The 21,012-nt window shown below is 49.4% G+C and overlaps 1 protein-coding gene across 1 annotated transcript; it reads left to right on the forward strand.

The window, feature by feature from the left end:
- Window positions 1-261: 261 nt before the first annotated feature.
- RNPEP (arginyl aminopeptidase) lies at window positions 262-19,955 on the forward strand. The gene is made up of 11 exons (XM_049634338.1): window positions 262-781; window positions 5,335-5,475; window positions 5,792-5,940; window positions 10,442-10,558; window positions 11,254-11,489; window positions 14,092-14,205; window positions 15,097-15,209; window positions 15,466-15,574; window positions 16,739-16,963; window positions 17,772-17,914; window positions 18,910-19,955. The coding sequence occupies exons 1-11, from the start codon at window positions 335-337 to the stop codon at window positions 19,066-19,068; spliced, it is 1,953 nt and encodes a 650-aa protein (XP_049490295.1). The 5' UTR covers window positions 262-334; the 3' UTR covers window positions 19,069-19,955.
- The last annotated feature ends 1,057 nt before the right edge of the window (window positions 19,956-21,012 follow it).

Genomic DNA, 21,012 nt, shown 5'->3' on the forward strand with positions numbered 1-21,012 from the left:
CAGCAGAGAAAGGTGTCGCCACTCGGACTACTGTAACATCGCGGTACGATGAATTTGGGCAAATGTGGACCAAATTATCCCACTGTACCTTTTCTCCAAAGTCCAGAGGTACCTCGTATAAAGCTGGAAGAGTGGAGCCTTGGTGAACAGGGGAGAGGTGGTGTGGTCAGGTCTCAGGTTTTCGGAGAGGGGCGTGACCCAGCCCTGGTCTCCCTGGGGGCGTGGCCCGAGGGGCGTGGCCCGCAGCGGGGCAGGGCGCTCGAGGCGGGGCTTCCCGCCGCAGTAGACCGAGCCGGCGGATTTCCCCGCGTTTGCTCAAAGGCACGGTGAGGCCATGGCGAGCGACGGGCCTCCGAGCGGCTGTAGCGCGGCCCCGCGACCGCTGCACTCGGCGCAGGCCGTGGACGTGGCCTCGGCCTCCAATTTCCGGGCTTTCGAGATACTGCACTTGCACCTGGACCTGCGGGCCGAGTTCGGGCCTCCGGGGCCGGGCCCGGGCAGCAGGAATTTGAGCGGCACCGCAGTCCTGGAGCTGCGCTGCCTGGTGCCCGAGGGCGCCACCGAGCTGCGGCTCGACTCGCACCCGTGCCTCGAGGTGACGGCGGCGTCGCTGCGGCGGCAGCGGCCCGACTCGAAGGAGCAGCCCGCGGAGCCCGTGCACTTCCGCACGCAGCCGTTCTCGCACTACGGCCAGGCCCTGTGTGTGGCCCTTCCGCAGCCCTTCCCGGCCGGCGAGCGCTTCCAGGTTCTCCTCACCTACCGCGTCGGGGAGGGACCCGGGGTGAGTTCGCCCCCTCACCCAGCCACTTCCTGCCCGCCCTTCCAGCCCTCCGAGCTGGCCGCCGGCCAGCACTCACTCCACCCCACCCCCAGGAGAAAGAAGATGCTTCTGCCCTGGCGGAGAGGGGCCTCGGGGCACCCCTGGGCACGCCTCCCGCCCTGAGCTCCCCGCCTTCTTCCCAGGCTGCCCGCTTTCCCTCTTCTGGCTTCAGGCCAGCTTCCGTGCTGTGCACCCTTCGTCCTTTCCACCCTTCCTGCCTCCCCTCGCTAGCGACTCTGGTGGCCTGTCTGCGTTGTTTCCCCCTCATCACGCTGGCGGGCTGCCATTTCTGCCTGCAGAGGAAACCTTAGCCGAGGCGGCTTTCTGGATAACGAGCTATTTATAAACCGAATTTAATGTTTCACGGGGCCTTGGGACCTAGGTCCCTGATAACGAGCTACCTAGTTTTTCCTTTATGGCAGCCCTGGACGATGCCGGCCCATGAACCCTGGATGCTGACTCAGCCCTTTGCCCTACGCGTTCTTGTAGTGCCCCAGGCTGAACTAATCCTGAACCCCATTTAAGTTTTCTTTTGCCAAGTTCTAGATTTGATGAACGGAAGAATTTGAGTACGAGCGAGAAATGGAATGAGGGTGTAGTAGGCCCTCTCGCTGTTGATGGGAGGACAAATATTGGTATGAAAGGATGGATGGTTCTGTGGCTTACATTTGTGAAAGTCAGAAGCTCCTTCACAGGGAGTTCTGAGGCTGTGGTTGCTAGTCATTCGTCGGGTGGGGTGGCTTGCAAGTTTCAGGGTAGGCTACAGTTTACTTATCTAGCTAGGAGTTCCCTTTCACTCTTAGAGGCAGCTCAAAGGGCAGTTCTGTTTCCAGCTTCCGCTATTCAGGGAGTAAATGAACCTGGGGTAGAACTTGCTTAAAAAAGGAAAAGTCCAAAGCAATGCAAATTGACTTCCAAGGCAAAGGGAAAACACTCCAAGGGTAACGGAATATCTGTAAATGTGTTTGGTTGCTGTGTTTGGTTGTTATATTCTAGTTTCTGGTTTGGGGCAGGAACTTGGAATTCAACAGGATAACTGGAATAATTAAGCCCTCTCTGAAATTGCCTACTGAAAGTGGCACCTCGGATTGAACAAAAGGAGGGGTTCCCGGGTGACTCGGTTGAGCAGCCGACTCTTGATTTCTGCTCAGGTCATGTTCTCATGGGTTGGTGAAATGGAGCCCTGCTTCCTGCTCCGTGAGGAGAGAGCAGAGCCTGCTTGGGATTCTCTCCCTCTCTCTGTCCCTCCCCAATCTGGGTGCTTGCACTTGTGCTCTCTCCCCCTCCCCCCCCAAAATAAATAAGTGAACTTAAAAAAAATCAAAACGAAATAGCTTTCATAGAGACAGAACAACAGAGACCCACACTTTACAAAGAACTGCCCTTTGCCCCGTGAAGGTCTGCATTAAAGGCACTTGTATGTATTCCGTCTCATTGCCACCATCCCAAGTGAGGACTCTCAACTCACCTTAATCACTATAGGTAGCAGCCTCTCCCTGACTTCAGACTCTTGAGACAAGTACAAGAATACTTGTACTGCAGGCTTCTTCATTCTGTCTTCTGTGTCGTTCTAAACAAACAACAAAAAACCTCAACCAAAGATGATGAATAAGAAGTGACGGAGGGGATGACCAGTACTTATTAAGATGTGCCAGGGGGCGCCTGGGTGGCTCGGTCGGTTAAGCCGCCGACTTCAGCTCAGGTCATGATTTCACGGTCCGTGAGTTCGAGCCCCGAGTTGGGCTCTGTGCTGACAGCTCAGAGCCTGGAGCCTGTTTCAGATTCTGTGCCTCCCTCTCTCTGACCCTCCCCCATTCATGCTCTGTCTCTCTCTGTCTCAAAAATAAATAAACGTTAAAAAAAAAATTATAAAAAAAAAAAAAAAAAGATGTGCCAGGGACTAGTCTAGGAGTTTGACAGAAGTTAAATGCATTGTCTTTATACAAGTGCCTAATACAGTGCCTGGCGAACACCGTATGTTAGCTCTTCCTGTCATCTCATTAAATTTCTTTCATTAATAGGATTAAAAAAGTGTAGATTAGCAAGGCCAGTGAGCCCCTAGTAGAGTTTCCATATAGCCCTCCACACACAGTTTCCCCTCTTAGCATTTTGCAAATATGATGCCTTTGTTACAATTAACGAACCGATACTGATAACTAAAGTTGAGAGTCTTTTTCAGATTTTCTTAGTTTTTAATATCTTTTTCTGTCCCAGGATCCCATCCAGAATACCACAGTATATTAGCTTTCATGTATCCTTGGGCTCCCCTTGGCTATGACAGTTTCACAGACTTTCCTTGTTTTTGATGACCTTGACTGTTTTGAGGAGTATTGGGCAGATATGTTGTAGGATGCTTCTCTATTGGAATTTGTCTGTTTTTCCCATGATCAGACTGTGGTTATTAAAAATTTTTAAAAGTAAAAGTTTATTTTTTACGGCAGTTTTAGGTTCAGAGCAACATTTAGTGGAATGTCACAAAAGTGAAGTGCTGTTTTCATCACATGATAATGAGAATCCATAATATCAACATGATCTCTGACTGTCTGGGGTGATCTCACTCACCTGGCTAAGGTAGTGCCACTTTCTCCAGTCCACAGAAATACCATGTGGTATTTCTTTCTCCTTCTTTCCATCTGTACTATACTCTTTGGAAAGAGACTCATTAAAATCTTCACACACATAACACACAAATCTCAAAGAAAAAGTCAGCATCTCCATGTGGCGTCCTTATGTCTCTTAAAAGTAGGTCTCAAATACCTGTGTTCAAAGCCTTTCAAAGTGCACCTGCCGAGGCATGCCTCCCACCCCTGTATCTGAAACCTACCACCAGCTCCCAGAGACCGTCCATCCATGCCTTTCTTCATGTTCTATCCACCTGCTTGAGAATGTCTTCTCCTCTCCTTTCCAACCATCTCAGTCCGACTCACCTTTAAACCAGAAAGTTTTGCTTCCTGGATTTACCTAATCCTTTTCTAAATTCTTTTTTTTTTTTTTTAATTTTTTTTTTCAACGTTTTTTATTTATTTTTGGGACAGAGAGAGACAGAGCATGAACGGGGGAGGGGCAGAGAGAGAGGGAGACACAGAATCGAAACAGGCTCCGAGCCATTAGCCCAGTACGTGATCGTGACCTGGCTGAAGTCGGACGCTTAACCGACTGCGCCACCCAGGCGCCCCTCCTTTTCTAAATTCTAAATGGCACTTAGTGCTGACATATCCTCCCCTACCCCCCAGCCCCACAGTTAGATCTATGTGGTAAGTAAACTTTTTGCTGTAGGCAAAAATTGGGTTTGTAATAACCATTCAGATTTGCCCTTGGTTAAAGGCTAACAGAAAACAAATTAAGAATTGTATATAGCCAGGGTGCCTCACTGGCTCAGTCAGTGGAATGTGCGACTCTTGATCTTGGGGTTGTAAGTTTGAGCCCCACATTGGGTGTAGAGATTACTTAAACATCTTAAAAAAAAATTTCTTTAAAGAATTATATATAGCCAATGCCTATAATGTAAAATACATTTATTCTGAAAGGGTAAGTTTTAGTTTCAGGAATAGAGAATTTAGTTTCAGGAATTTTTTTTTTAGAAAAATTTTTTGTTTATTTATTTCGAGAGAGAAAATGTGAGTGGGGGAGGGTCAGAGAGAAGGAGACAGAGAATCTCATGTAGGCTTGGTGCTGTTGGCACAGAACCCAACACAGGGCTCGAACTCACAGACCATGAGATCATGACCTGAGCCGAAACCAAGAGTCGGCCGCTTAATGGACTGAACCACCCAGGCACCCCTGGAGAACACATGTTAATCACAGACTCCTCCCACTTCACTTCTCCTTTTTTGTGTGTTCTATCACAAGTTCAAATACAGCTGCTTCCTTATTTTTTTGTAATGTTTATTTAATTGAGAGAGAGAGAGAGAGAGAGAGAGAGAAAGAGCATGAGCAGGGGAGGGGCAGGGGAGGGGCAGAGAGAGAGACAGACAGACAGGCAGACAGACAGAATCCAAAGCAGGCTCCAGGCTCCAAGCTGTCAGCATAGAGCCCGATGCGGGGCTCAAACCTACAAACCGTGAGACCGTGATCTGAGCCGAAGTCGGACGCTTAACCGATTGAGCCACCAGGTGCCCGTTTTGTCTTTTTGATGAGAAACAACTACAGTGTGAAGGACTCGGAGGAGGAAGACAGTATGCCAGGGTCAGAGGTTATGTCTGGAATTCTTAACCATCTGAGCCACCCAGGTGCCCGAGGCCATTTCTAGAATTCTTGAGATGCCTGATGGGATACAGTGAGGAATAGACCCTTTGTGGTGTTTCTTCCATGTGAAGCGGATGTCATACCTTGGCATGGATTCCAAGGTAGATTAAATTCACAGTAGGAGAGAACTTCACAGTTAGGGCCAAATTGCTGGCATAAGGATTGTAAGGATTCCCTAAAAGTCTCCCATGCCAGCCAACTCCTTTTCCCTGGCTGGACTGAGCTCATGTAGGGGGTGTCAGTTTTGAAATGTTCTTTTATTCTCTTAGGTTTGCTGGCTGGCTCCTGAGCAGACAGCAGGAAAGAAGAAGCCTTTTGTCTATACCCAGGGCCAGGCTGTCCTAAACAGGGCCTTCTTCCCTTGCTTCGACACTCCTGCAGTGAAATGCAGATATTCAGCTCTTATTGAGGTAAGAGGGCTAAGGTTAAGTGTACTTGCCCTTGGGGTTGAAAATATAATTCCAGATCTGTCTGGCCACATTTCAGCTGGTAAATTGTTACGTCTGTCCAGTGGCCCCTCTGCAGAATTCCTTCATGTACAGAAGTTTTATTTGTGCTAAATCTCATCAGCTTAGCACAAGTTTAGTGTCTTGAAAGCTTTGTGTTCCCCAAGATGGGCTCCAGGTCATTGCTGTCACCATGCAGGTTGCCGGCCGTGCTGTCCTTTAAGCTAATCAAAAGGAGACTCTGTCCAGGTAAAATCTCCTAAGCTTTCTCTGTTGTCAGGTCCCAGATGGCTTCACAGCTGTGATGAGTGCTAACACCTGGGAGAAGAGAGGTCCAAATAAGTTCTTCTTCCAGATGTGTCAGCCCATCCCCTCCTATCTGATAGCTTTGGCCATCGGAGATCTGGTTTCGGCGGAAGTTGGACCCAGGTAGGAGACAAAGACCCCCACAGGCAAGGTTGGACTGACCTCGAGCCGAGGAGGCCTCTGACCAGTGGCCCCAGTGTGATGGTCTTTGGGACAGTCTCACATCCTCTCTGAATCCACAGCCTCTCTGCAGCGAGAAGTGTGTGGTATGAATACAGCGGGAGGAAGTACTCTTTTTGTCCCGTCCCTTCCTCCTTCCCTCCCTCCCTGCAGTTCTATAATCCTGCTGTCTGGAATGAGCTCATCAGTCCTACTAGCGGTAGCTGCTGTCCTGGGCCACCTCGTGGAGTACGGTTGGCGCTGAGACAGCAGTGTCAGATTGATCTTCATTAGTGTCTTTAAGTTCTGAGTTCCCTGCTAGCAATTGTTTTTGCTTTGTAATCTTTGTACCAAATCTCCCCGTTTTCTCTAGCAGTTAATTCCTGGAAATATACAACGTTGATGTCATTGTTTCCCTCTGGAGAAGAAAGCGGAAGCTCCTTTTTTTTGTCTGCTCCAGATGCATAAACCTGAACCCATGGTGACAGAGAGACCTCCACGAAGTTAGAAGGGTTTCATGGAGATAAATAAGGATTTTGTAAGGTTTCCTGCGAAAAGAAACTTGCCCAGGAGTATAGGTTTTTCCCGGCCCTCATACGATCTGCCAGCACAGCGTAATCCTGATGTAAAATGTTAAAGGTTGGACGGTAAAGCTGCGGTGCGTTTCCTGCCTCTGTCGCCGTGGCTCCTTGCTCAGTTCTTGGAGGTGCTGGTGTCCTTGCCGGGATTGGTTACAGCCTCAGACTTTGTAGCTGGGCTCAGTCGTGAATCTTAGTTCCTGGGTTTCAAAGAGAATGATAAATGGGATGCCATTGGCCTCTGCTTCAAGGACACACACTCAAAACAACACCGGTCTTGAAAGGTTAAGTGCTCTTTTTTCATGAAGGGCTGTGTTTCTGACAGATAGGGTAGTAGGTAACCAAAGGAATGTCAGCTTTGCATTGACAGGGAAATAGTTAAGTACAGTGATGTCATTTTATTTTTATTTTTATTATTTTTAATATGTTTATTTTTTTAATGCTTATTTATTTACTTATTTTGAGAGAGAGAGAGAGAAAGCAGGGGAGGGACAGAGGGAGAGGGAGAGAGAATCCCAAGCAGACTCTGCACTGTCAACACAGAGCCCGACTCAAGGCTCCATCTCACGAACCGCAAGATCACGTCCTGAGCCAAAATCGAGAGTCAGTTGATGTCAATTGACTGAACCTCTCAGGCGCCCCGGAAGGGAATGTCATTTTAGAGAATTTTCTCTTACTAGGGTTCTGTTAGTACGACTATGAGCTGCTAATGAGAAATGAGGGAATGTATTCCAAACACACTGGAGAATGATTTTTTTTTTTTTTTTTTGAGCCCTCTGTAATAAAATGACGATCGAGTACATCAATCCAGGGGATAGAACCTGTATAACCGGTCACGATGACTCATTCCTTCCCCTGTCAGGCAGTGGGGTAGCCAGTCAGGTAATAGGTCTCTGCCCCACATCTGAGGCTCTTATGTAGGTATGCAGGATAGCAGGCTCTTCTGGCAAACTTTGTGACCAGTCCCTGTTAGCAGAGGAGGGAGATCCTGGTCAGAAGAGACTGTGGACATATCCCAGTCGTCGCTTTTATGTATGATCTCTTCTGATCCTTCTATAACCTCACTGAGGGAGATATGATTGTCTCCATCTTCCCGATACGCAAACCGAGGCCTCAGGTGGAATTGCTTGTGCAGAGTCACATGCGTTTCCATTGCACATCCGGTGCTTGTTGCGCCAGACCACTGGTGATGAAATTCCAGCTTGACCGAGAACACTCCAGTGTCTTCTGACAGAAATCATCGGACTGGTGGAAGTATCTTGGATGTCCCCTACCTACCCTGACCTTCACCTTCTAGATGCAGCACACGGGAGCAGCCGGGGTTTAAGGACTTTGCCAGTTGTGATATCCAAGCTGATCACAAAGCAATTCCTTGCAGATTTCTGACTCTCATGTCACCGTCTTTTCTCAACCTCGTGCCCTGTCACATCATTTTTGGCGACTTTTTTCTCCATCTGGATTACCTGTCCAACACCCAGGGTTGAGGGTGGCTTCAGGGTTTCTCGAGCTCCTCTCTCCGGGGAGCCTTCTCCACCTGATTCAGGCCCCCGCACTCAAGGGCACACTATGGTGTAAGTCCTGGCCGTGGGCATTATCATGAGCTGTGCTGTGGCAGAAATTTTAAATACCTTCACCTCATTCATTCTCTGACCCCACCCTCCTAACCTTCCAGCTCTGTGGTGGCCTCACTCCCACTATATCTGCTTCTCAAGCTCCCAGAGGCCTTTCTTCCTGCAAGCTATACATTTCCTCCCGGGCACCAGCCTCTTGTGACCTGGCCCATCTTCTCTCCGTGGCCCAGGTGTGGGGTTGATGATCTCCTACCAACATCCCAGGCTGCCTTGCGCGCTGTCCTGCTGCTGTAACTTCTAGCCCCGGCTCCGACCGTCCCCTTTTCTCTTTCTTCTGTACCTGGGTGTCTGAGAGAAGTACACAGCTGTGCATACTGATTCTGCTACCCATTTCTGGTTTTTTGGTGAAAAGTTGGAATTAAAAGTTGAAATAGACGGGGCACCTGGGTGGCTCAGTTGGTTAAGCGTCTGACTTCGGCTCAGGTCATGATCTCATGGTTTGTGGGTTCAAGCCCCGTGTCAGGCTCTGAGCAGGCTCTGAGTCTGTTTCGGATTCTCTGTCTCCCTCTCTCTGCCCTTCCCCCGTTCATGTTCTGTCTCTCTCTCTCTCTCTCTTTCAAAAATAAGTAAACATTAAATTTTTTTTTTAAGTTGAAATAGACATTTATGTGGTTTTCAAGGAAAATATAACAGATGTAGTCTTCAACTATAGATAGGCTTTCAATATTGCTCAGCAGACCTTTGATTTACCTTTCTGGCTCACTCTCCTGGAAGGAAGGGAGGAAGGAAGGAAGGAAGGAATGAAGGAAGGAAGGAAGGAAGGAGGAAGGAAGGAAGGAACGGACGAAGGGGGAAGCGAAGGGGGAGGGAAGGAGGATGGAAGGATTTAAAGGAAGACTTGTCTCTTCAGTTTTCCTATTCGGACACCCTACCCTCACTCCAAGCAATGATCTTGTCTCCTCCTTTATTGAGTATATTTAATTTGTCAGATATGGTTATGTCCACTTCCTGTTTTCCATGTAAAAAATCATCTTCATCTGCCTTCATTCGTCCCCTTTTTCCCCCTGGACTCTGAAGAGGGGTCCCTCCTTCTGTTTAAAGCCAAATCTCTTCATCTGAGCCATCATTGACTCAGTCCCTCCCCCAAATCCCATGGGGCCTTGCTTTATTGCTCACCCCTCGCTCTTCAAATGGGTAGCCTCCCCGCCCCCCACTGGCTCTTTCCTTCTGACCCCTAACCATGTTCCTGTTTCCCCTAGTTTAAAAACAAAGCAAAAAACAAACTCATGGACTCCACACTCCCTTCTGTTACACTGTTTCTGCTTCCTTTCTTAGCCAAGTTGCTTAGAACAGTAGTGTATACACTCCCTTGCCCCCCATTTACTGCCTGGACCCATTGGAATCCAACACCTCTCCGGGTCACACCGCAGAAACTCCTGTAGTAAGAGAGGCCACTGGCCTCAACATGTACCGCACATTAGCTGCTCTTCAGTGCTTGTCTTGATGTTCCCCTCTTTTTCTTTTGCCTCTGTTGACCCTCCTCTGGCCTCCATGACACAATTCTGTCCTGGTTCCAGGATCTCCTGGTTTGCCCCTTCTGGTCTCCTTTGTGGGCTCTTCTCTGCCCAACCCCACGTGTGCTGGTGTCACCCAAGATTCTGGTTTTGACCCATTATCCTACATACGTCGCTTAGGGATACTCACTGTTGTAATTTAAGGTATTTTCTGGGTACTGCAGCTAGAGCGATCTGTCAAGACTCAATCCGATAATACCACTTACTGGTGTAAAATGCTCTCATGGGGGCGCCTCATGGGTGGCTCGGTCAGTTAAGGGTCCAACTTGGGCTCAGGTCACAATCTCCTGGTTCATGAGTTCAAGCCCCGCTCTGGGTCTCCGGAAAGTGGGGGAAAGGAAACCAACATTTAGTACATGAGGCATTGTATAAGGGGTTTTTATATGCTGTCTTTATTTCATTTTTACCACTCGTTTTCCAGATGAGGAAACAGGCTCAGAGAAGTCAGTGACTTTTGCAAGGTCACATTCAGTGTTGGACATGTAAAATTGTAGCAGTGTGAGTTTGAGCCTGTTGCACACGGGAGGCTACTGCCTCCACAGTGCTCTGTCGCGATCTCATTTATCCGTCCCTTGGACCCATGCAGGTGATTTGACCTTGCATCTCCTGTCTCTGCGGCCACATTGTCACATTCCTTTGGCTCCAGTAGAAGACTGCCAGTTTTCTACAGGTGCTTTCGGGATCGGGTCTCCACAATAGGTCTCCAAACACCATTCTTCTTTTTCTGTGCTTCTGTCTTTAGGAGCCGGGTGTGGGCTGAGCCCTGCCTGATCAAGGCTGCCAAGGAGGAGTACAACGGGGTGGTAGAAGATTTTCTGGCAACAGGAGAGAAACTTTTTGGACCCTATGTTTGGGGAAGGTGCGGTATCACATTGACTCTGATGTCTTTTGTTAAACTTGAGTCCCTGGTTTCCCCCTCTCTTACTGCTGGTGCTGCCTCTTCTCCCTCTGGTTCCTAGAGCAGAGTTCCCCAATCCAGAAGTAAAGGAAAGGAGGGAAAGAATGAGGAAGGGATAAGCCAGGCCTTGTTCATTATTGCTGAGGAGGGGACCCTGACAGAAAGGGTTATTGAAGGGACCAAAATGTGCCTTCCAGCCGCTAAGCGTGGAGATCAGGAAACACTGTCAGGGGACCTTTGTCGACTTACTTTCCTGGCTGCTAAAAGCAGCCACATACTCTCATTTTTCCCTTTGACATCTCCAGACTTCAGCCTCCTCAGATAAAAGGCTCTGTTAGGTCTTTGTGACCCCAAGTGGGCCACCAGTGAGCTAACTTGATAGAGCTGACCATATGCCCATCCCCTGGTGCGAAGGAGAATGGAGAGCAAGTCTCAGAGAGGCGCCTCCACGAGAGCAAAACCTGGGGAAAGGGAAGTCCCAGCGAGCTGGCCGGGGGACTGAGGAGCCTGGGCATCATCTCAGCACGGCACCCGGTGTTGAACACCGCCTGTTCAGTGGCTGCATCTCTCAGGACTGAGGGTCGGGGCTGGGGAGGCGAGGCAGGGTCAGCCCTGGGGAGCCGAGGCCTGTCTGTGACCTCCCATTTTCTCGGCAGGTATGACCTGCTCTTCATGCCCCCATCCTTTCCATTTGGAGGAATGGAGAACCCTTGTCTGACCTTTGTCACCCCCTGCCTGCTAGCAGGGGACCGCTCCTTGGCTGATGTCATCATCCATGAGATCTCCCACAGTTGGTTTGGGAACCTGGTCACCAATGCCAACTGGGGTGAATTCTGGCTCAATGAAGGTTTCACCATGTATGCCCAGAGGAGGATCTCTACTGTCCTCTTTGGTAAGCCAGCCCTCAGGTCCCCTCCTTCTCCTAGGGGCCCTGTCCCCAGTTCCTTAGCCAGTGAGGCCAATGTGGTCTCCTTTGAAGTTTCGGGACACAAGCGGGTGTGAAGGGAGGAGCAGTAGTGCAGAAAGTTCTGGTGAGAGGCCATGGAGGGCCAACTCTAGACAAACGTTCCTTCTAAGCACGTGATCTCTACTTCGTTCCATGTCGTTAAGTCAGCAGGCTTAGGGGAAGGGAATCTCACAAATTGCGTGTTGACTGATAGGGGACCTAACAGCGAAAGGACCCCCTCATCAAAGCTGAGGACACACTTGATGCTCTGTTCTCCGAACAGCCGGGCAGCCGCTGGGTAGAGTTGCCCAGGGCTGTTCACCCAGATAGCTAGTTACTTTTATGAATGAATCAGGGGCGTCTGGCTGCCTCAATCGGTAGAGCATGCAACTGTTGATCTTGGGGTTGTGTGTTTGAGCCCCACATTTGGTGTAGAGATTACTTTAAAATATTAAAAATAAATAGAGAATAAGACAATTATAATGATACCTTCTATTGAATACTTACATACCAGCTTTGTCCTAGGCATGTTATTAAAAATAATACATCATTTAAGGGGCACCTGGGGGGCTCAGTTGGCTAAGTGTCTGACTTTGGCTCAGGTCATGATCTCGCAGTTTGTGGGTTTGAGCCCTATGTTGGGCTCTGTGCTGACAGCTCGGAGCCTGGAGCCTGTTTCAGATTCTGTGTCTCCCTCTCTCTCTGTCCCTCCCCTGCTCACTCTCTGTCTCTCTCTCTCTCAAAAATAAATGAACATTAAAAAAATTTAAAACAAATACATCACTTAACAATTTTACCGTAGCCTGATAAAAGAGATATTATTTTCATTTTATATATGAGTCCACTGTGACTCAAAAAGTATAAGAAATGTGCCCAAGCCACTTAGCAGCTGAGGACAGAACCCCAAATTGAGCCCAGGTGGGCTTTTAAAATCTTTTCTCAACATTGTCTCATTATTGAAAACCTGCTATAGATCAGATACTATAAAAAAAGATAATGTTTATTATTTTTATTATTTCTGTCATCAAAATCTCTTTTGATGTACATGGGAAAACACATACAATGCATTTATCCATAATCTCACTGTTCAGAGAGAATGTAATATATCCTTTCAAACATTTTTCTATGCGTGTGTGTGAACCATCAGACCTTAAAACTGCCTTTTTTTTTTAACTTAATAAAGTTAAACATTTTCCCAAGTCATTAAATTTTCTATAGCTGTGTGGTATGGCCATTTCTTAATTTATTCAATCAGTCTCCAATATTTTCAGTTTTCCTAATGAAAGAATATTTTGACAAATATTTTTATATCGAAATGTTCACACATGTCTCAGATGGTCTCAACAAAGATAGATTCCTAGAGACATAATTTCTGGATCTGAACATTTTCAAGGCTTTTTAGCACACATTGTCCATTGCCTCCCAGAAAGTTTGTGCAGATCTACACTTTCATCCAGAGTATGTAGAGCAAAAGCCTATGTGTGAATATCTTAATCAGCCGCTAAGAATCCTGCTACCAAATATTATCATCCCGCCACACAGATGAAGAAATTGAGGCTTAGAGACATTAAATACCTTGCCCAGAGTCAGAACACCTTGTGAGTGGCAGAGGTGGTTGGTTCAAAACCTGGTCCCCTTCCCCTCAACCATTCTCTCAGTCCTTTTTAGAACCAGAGGAGATGTAGAGACCCTTAGAAAAATTATGGGTGACTGTTTGTCTTGTCTGACAGGAACGGTCAAATGAATATATAATCTTTCTATTTTTATTTTTTTTAGTGGCTCACATCTTTTTTTTTAAGTTTATTTCAGAGAGAGGGAGAGAGAGAGAGAATGAGCGGCGGCGGGGGGGGGGGGGGGGGGCCGAGAGGGAGAGAGAAAGAGAGAGAATCCCAAGCAAGTTCCACGCTTAGTGGAGAGCCCAACACAGGGCTCGACCTGAGTCAGTATCAAGAGTTGGACACTTAACTGACTGAGCCACTCAGACCCCCCTATAATCTGTTCTTTTTAAAAAATTTTATTTATTTTTGAGTGTGAGCGGGGGATGGGCAGAAAGAGAGGGGGACAGAGGATTGAAAGTGGGCTCCATGCGGACGGCAGAGAGCCTGATGCGGGACTCGAACCCACGAACCGTGAGATCATGACCTGAGGCAGTCAGACGCTTAACTGACTGAGCCATCCAAGCGTCCCCTCTATAATCTGTTTTTATAGAAAATCAAATTAATATCTCTAAAAATAAAAATCTATTGATAAGGAAAGGTAACAGGAAAAGGCGTGAGATTTCCCTCATCCTTGTGTGCGGGTGAGACTGACAGCCTGAGCTTAACCAAGTGCTTTCTTAGGCCAGAGCAACAGGGAGCTAGGAGCTGAGTCAGGTTCTCTGTCATTGACCCTTCTTGCCCTGGGATCCCCAGGAGGGTAAAGATACTAAGCCTCAGTTATCTGTCATTGTTCTGTGGCCACAAGGGGGCAGCAACGGTCTTCCGTCCAGAAAGTATACTTGGACGTGATGTTACACTTTGTTGAGACCTAGGGTTTCTTTTTGTCCTAGGCTCTGCTTACACCTGCTTAGAAGCTGCAACCGGGCGGGCTCTGCTTCGACAGCACATGGACATCACTGGCGAGGAAAACCCACTCAACAAGCTCCGAGTGAAGATTGAACCAGGTCCAGGAGGCTCCTCTGTCTGACTCTCCCCTCCCCTAAATTGGGCTTGGAGCCCCAAATTATTTTGAACCTCATATTGATCAGTGCACACCTTGAATACTCTCCTTGGGAAGGAAGAGCCCTCCAGAGCTCTTTGTAGCTGTTCCCTGGCCTCTAGACAGACTCAACCCAAGCCATTCCAGCCAGATGGGAGTTCTTTCCAGTTTTGTGCAGTTTTTAATGACTATACCATTGCCGTCCATTTGTGCAGGCCCATACCCTTCTTTTTCTATCAAGTCAGACCTGTGGTTTTGTAGATTAAGTGTTAGCCTTATTTTATGGAGGATATGAGTGAGCACCCAACAAGTCAAATGACTTGTCCAAGGTCATGTGTTCTTTTCTAACGTTTTTCCTTAGTCCCCTGTGTGACTAATCTAAAACTTTTTCGTGCAGTTTAAGCTCACGTTCCTTGATGCCAATGACCATGAAAATGAACTTCTTGTAGACTGGTAATTAGTTTATTTTGGTCTAGAACATTCATGGAAACAACCAGTTGTTCTGGGAGGGGAGGTTGTGCATGTAGGTGGTGACCAATAGAAAAGGCACTGAGCCCTGTGCTCAGTCCTGAGACTCAATGGAACCCAGTGGAGCAAAGCAATCCCAGGAAAAAGGAAATTTGTCAGTTCCCCTGCAAGGTTGCTTATTTGTCCTCTTATTATGTCCATAATCCGTGACCCTTTAAGATCAACTTTGAAGTGGTTTGAGAGAGGCTAAGATGGATCTGGAAACATTCCTGGCCTTGCTGAACCTGGGGAAGCTGAATTCTGATCTCTTCCATAACTACTCTCTGAATCTGGAGCTGGAGAAGAACAATGAAGACGACAGGTTACAAGTGTCTGCTTTCTCTGCTAGGTGTGGACCCAGATGATACCTACAACGAGACCCCCTATGAGAAAGGCTTCTGCTTTGTCTCATACCTCGCCCACTTGGTGGGTGATCAGGATGAGTTTGACAATTTTCTCAAGGTATAGTCAACTCAGAGAGGAGGGGTGAAAGGAGAACGTGCAGAGAAACCAGCTGGGCCAGAGGACGGTGGGGGGGGGGGGGGGGGGGGGGGGAAAGGGGGGGGGGGGGGGAACACAGGAAAGAGGGGCGGGGCGGGGGGGGGGGGGGGGGGGGGGGGGGGCTGAAGGGACAAGGGGTTGGAGGAGAATCCAAGGAACAGAGGGACTCTGCTCCCAGGGGATCCAGAAGGACTGAAAAGTACCTCCCTCCCTGCAGGCCTATGTTAATGAATTCAAATTCCAAAGTATCTTAGCTGATGACTTTCTAGAATTCTACTTGGAATACTTCCCTGAGCTGAAGAAGAAGAGAGTGGATTCCATTCCAGGTGAGCAGAGGAGCCGGCCTACAGGCTTCTAGAAGACAGTAGAGAATTATGGCTAATGCACATCTGGGAAGACTAAGCTGGGGCAGGAAAACGTTGAACTGGAGTCACGTAGCAAGTGGCAAACAGCCTTGTCCCACGAGAATGACTCTCTCTGCTCCTCCTGGCCTCATTTTCTCCACTTTGTCTCTTCAGTCTCTCTTCTCTGTCCTCATTTTCCTCACATCTGCACACACTCAACCAAACCCCCAACTCTGCCCCAGAGAGCTGCCACAGCCCAGGCTGTGACCTAGGGCATTGGTCCCGGCAGCAGCCCCGCCTTGTGAGTGTGGAGTCACCTCGTTCAGCCTTCCGAGTGAAGGAAAATCCCAGCGGTAGCCCTGATTTCAGCTGGGGAGGCACTGCTTCCTAAGAGAGAGTAGACGGTGGCCTGTCACAGATGAGGCAACCCACTTCATGCTGTGCCGACCCTGAGTCTGTCCATCATCGGGCTGGCAAAGTCAGCTCCCTGCTGACAGCCGGGACTGGTCAGGCCTGGAGCACCTACTCTCTGCTTGGAGGCCCACACTTCAAGGTCATGAGACTCTGTGGCTAACGAAAGTTAATAATTACTGAGTGCTTACTATGCACCAGGCAGGATGCTAAACTCGTAATGTGTATTTGCTTATTTAATTCTCACCACTGCCAACCAAGGGCCTCCTACCCTGCCTTTTATTGTTTTACAGATAAAAGGCACAGAGAGGTGAAGTTACATGCCCATGGCCTTCCAGCTAGTTAATGGCAGAGCAGAGCGGAGATAGGAGCCCGGGCAGCCTGGTCTTAGAGCCCAGGATGTTCTGCACCAAGCCGTTCAGGTCATCTGAAGGAGAACGTGAACGTGATTGACACTAAGAAAGCATTCATCCACCTGGTTCTGACAGCACAGTGTTTATTTGGAGCAAAAACCACTGTCACAGTAGAAAGGGGGGCAGTCTAGTCTGACTGTAACAGTCTAGGTCTCAATATAAGTGGACCTGACTGAAGCAGGTGGTTGCGTGGGGTAGTGATATTAAGCGTTAGGGATGGATGGAGGCAGACAGGAGCTTGAGGTCTCGGTGTTGCTGGAGCAAATTGACCTCGATGCTACCAGAGCATTCCGACAGTACCTTCTCTCCTTCTACCAAACAGGTTTTGAGTTTGATCGGTGGTTGAACACCCCTGGCTGGCCCCCCTACCTCCCTGACCTCTCCCCTGGGGACTCGCTTATGAAGCCTGCTGAAGAGCTGGCCCAGCTGTGGGTGACCAGGGAGCTGGACATGAAGGCCATTGAAGCTGTGGCCATTTCTACCTGGAAGACCTACCAGCTGGTTTACTTCCTAGATAAGATCCTCCAGAAATCCCCTCTCCCTCCCGGTAAGAAAGCGGGTAAATCCAGGTTCCTTGTGTACAGAGCTTTATATCAGGAGCTAGAGGGAGACTGGGAGGGAAGCCCTTGCAATGCCTGCCCCTAGGCCATTGCCAGGTGTTAGCAGGTGGATGCAAGCACTTCACAAGAAACACGTCAACAGATGATGTAAGTCATACATGCAAATGCCCTGGGGAACAGAATAATAAAGCCTAGCATTCGCTGAGCCCTCTGGGTCAGCAGGTAATTCTTTTAAACTCTACGTCTGAGGTCATTGAGCCCTCCTAACTACTCTGTGCCTAGCTGCTGTGATTGTAACCCCCAGGTGATGGAGAATGAACTTGAGCACAATTAGGTCACATGGCCCATAAACGCTGGGGCTGGGATTTGGAAGCTGTCAACCACTAATGCTAAGTTGCTGCTCAGCCAGAAATAACAGTCATCCAGGGGTGTTGTAAAGAGAAAAAGTGAACACCGAACTAACTTTTAGCTGGTGGTGGTGGTGGGAGGAAAAATGGGACACAGGGTATTTGAGGAGGATACCTGTGCTTTATTCCTGGAGGGCAAACGGAAGGCGGCAGAAAGTGTGTAATTTGATGGAAGAGCCTTAGAAATTAAGGTAAATTCGGAAATAGGACATTACCCTTTCAGAGCAGAAGATGACCAGAACGAGCATAAGATGGGTGGGTGGGAACCTCCTTGACGTCATTCCCGGAGCCCCCGGCGTGCCTATGGACAGACTGCTGAGACTGGAGTTTGGCCTCTGGCTCGTGGCTCTGATGAAACAGCCGTTAAAAACCCATTTCCTCTTTTCAGGGAATGTGAAGAAACTGGGAGAGACTTACCCAAAGATCTCCAACTCCCGGAATGCGGAGCTCCGGCTCCGATGGGGCCAGATCGTCATTAAGAATGACCACCAGGAGGATTTCTGGAAAGTGAAGGAATTCCTGCAGAGCCAGGTGGGTGAGCCCCACCTCCTTGTCCCCCTCAAGGCACGCGGTGGGCCGCTCAGCCTTATTGGCAGTAGTCCTGCAGGTAGAGCCTCATTCTCTGCCCTTCTCTGGAGCAGAGGAGGGAGGGAGGGCAGGAGGGAAAGGACCTCGGGAGGACCCTGATCAACAGTCTCCTTCCTGAGTGTGGCTGGTGGAGGTGTTGCCTGGGGAAGAAGCCTCCAGGGTTGGGGAGCCTTTTCCAGATCCCCCGGTAAAAGCCAGTCAGAGCTACCCCCCACCTGGGAACAAAGGTAAAGTGGGACTGGAGGGCCGGTCTTGAGGGGAGGGGCCCAAGGACCAGAGAGACAGCAAAGGGTGAGATCATAGGTTCCTGCTTCCTGGGGGGAAGCTCGTGACCTGGGAGGGCTCAGGCGGCAGCAGGAGCCTGCCCTGCCGGGCAAGGTGGGGCTCGGTAGGAAGTGGCACCCTGATGCCTACATCTGTTTGCGACGGGAGCTCCGTACCTGTCTGCAGGTGTTCTGAGCCCTCGGAGGGCTTCTCCGAGCCTCTGGAGTTGAGGAACTTTGTGATGTGGCAATCTCACGTTGATGTGGATTTGACTTGTGGGTTTTCTTGCACTTGACCGCAGCTGGGCCTCACGTGGCCCTCAGTTTTACGTGCTGCAGCCTTTGCTACCGGCTCTTAGCTTGGCGGCTAAGCACTTACAGCCTCCTAGGTTCAGAGCCCCATTGTGCCTGCCCTCCTCATTTGCTCTGTTGAGTGTAGACGCCCCTGTGCTGTCATGGACTGTGAAGACTTAAGATCTACCCACGTGGATCTTTGGCCCCCAAGAAGATGCCAGAATAAGAGCACGCCTGCCAGGACACTCCTCATTCCAACACTGATACCCACATCCCTTTTGGCACCTGATGAGGCGTGCCGCTAGAGCGGGGCCGGGGGCCGTGCAGACGCACGCACGGAGCAGCCTGCTTAGGCCACGCGTGTGCGTGTGTTTCTTGCAGGGAAAACAGAAGTACACTCTTCCGCTGTACCACGCGATGATGGGTGGCAGCGAGGTGGCCCAGACCCTTGCCAAGGAGACCTTCAAGGCCACCGCCCCCCAACTCCACAGCAACGTTGTCAACTACGTCCAGCAGATCGTGGCGCCCAAGGGCAGTTAGAGGCTCGTGGGCATGGCCTCTGCCTCTTCAGCCTTCGCAGGCTTTCAGAATACTGTTCCCAAATTCCAATTCTCCAGTCAAATTCCTGAAGTTTACACACCCTCGGAAAAATCTGTTCTCTGGCTTGGGGGCTGCGACTCTTGGGCCTCTGCTTTGGTGGGAACTTCTCTGGACCGGGAAGTCCTGAGACCAGAGAACCTTCCACAGCTCTCTAGTGCAGGCTGCTGGCTGTGGTGATGGCAGGCAATTTTCTCCCCCTCCCCACTCTCTGGGAAGAGCAGAGAGGATTTTCTGGTCCTTTCTCTTCCCTTCTCTTCCCTCTCCTTTTCTTTTCTTTCCTTTCCTTTCCTTTTCTGATTCTTGAAGTACTGTGCAAAGGGCTGCATTCTGGGAATTCTTTTTTTTTTTTTCCAGGTTTAATCTTTATTTTAATAAATATTTTTAAGTGAAAAGTATTTGAGTCAGAGTTACAACCTGAGTGATTGAAATTTCTGCTTCCATGCACGCCCTCTGTGGGCAAGTAGTCTGAGCAGGTCACTGGGGACCCCCCCAGAAGCTGACAGCACTTTCCTGCCCGTAGGGAACCCCCAGGGTCAGGAGGTAGGGGTCCCACACACACAGAGATGAAAACATACACAGCTGTATGGCTGAAGCACACCTATAGCAAATGAACTTCATTCCAGTTCTCTCTAAGGCAGCTAAATTCTCTACCCGTGGCACCATTCCTGTTCATCCATTCCATTGCTTAGAAAATGTGTATTTTAGTGATTTTTCTCCGGCCTTCTCACAGTCCCTGGGGCTTCACCGGGACTCCCCTGCTTTTGATCCCGGATAAGTATTTTAATGATGTGGTAATAAATAGAGTCTGCCCAGAACTTTGGCACTAAGTTCTGCTTTCCTGGTTTCAACATGGGGATCTAAGCAGTTAGCAGCTTGGATTTGGGGTGTAGAATGAGGGGAGAGGTGTGAAAAAATATTTAAATATATTGAAGCTGCCTTTCAGGCACAGGAATACAAGGCACTCCTGACCATTGTGGCTGTGTCCTCGGCTTTGAGGTTGTCCATTCGGGCCTCCCTTCCCTGCACAGGGGTTGGGAAAGAAAACACAGCGTAGCCACTGAAATAGATTTGTTCTTGCTCTTAACCAGAGTGAGGGAATGGTGGTGACCAGGTGGCGGGCCAGTGAGGCCTCTGTCCCCTGGCACACCCAGAGCTTCACCAGCAGAGAGAGAACTTTGGGTCTGAGGAGAGGGATTTGGAGGCCCAGGACTGTCAGAGCTCTGGTAGGCCCTGACACTTTGATGGCAGACTATCTCCATGGTTCTTTCGAGGCTGTTCCTGGTGCTATGCTATCGGCAAGGATGATTTTAGGGCCATCCAGATGCCCCCCTTACCCCCCAGCTCGGAGTCTGCTTTACCAGCTCTGAGACCAGTGGCTGTCTTCCCTTGTTTGCACAAGAACGTATGGCATGATAGTAATGGCGAAGAGTCTCCGTGGAAGCAGAAGGCTGGAAAGGTCTTCCTCTGATGGCTGCTCTTTGACCCCACTAACTTTGTGAGCCCTCACATTGCACAGCATGGGGATCCTGACTTGTGTCGCCTGCCCTGCTCACCACCTTTGCCACTCAGCGGTCCTGCCGGATGTGCCTGTCCTTTTATAGGGCTGCGAGGCAATGCTCTGGCCATCCCGTGTCCGAGAGATGAGGCAGTGCCATTGTCCCTGCAAGCTCACGGGGAGGGGTCTTCTTGCCATTGGCAGGGAAGGCCTCTGCCTCCTACTCCAGGGCTCCTCGGACCACTATCCTAGAACCTTCTCCCACTCCACCTCCAAGGCACTGACCTCAAACTGCAGTCTTTTCCCCCTACCATCCGCAATAACATCGCCTGCTATTGGGCTATTGAAGGCATTCGTACTTGGAGATAAGGCGCTAGCCTATAGAGGTT

Source organism: Panthera uncia, chromosome F1 (assembly GCF_023721935.1).
Source record: "Panthera uncia isolate 11264 chromosome F1, Puncia_PCG_1.0, whole genome shotgun sequence".
Taxonomy (NCBI): Eukaryota; Metazoa; Chordata; class Mammalia; order Carnivora; family Felidae; genus Panthera; species Panthera uncia.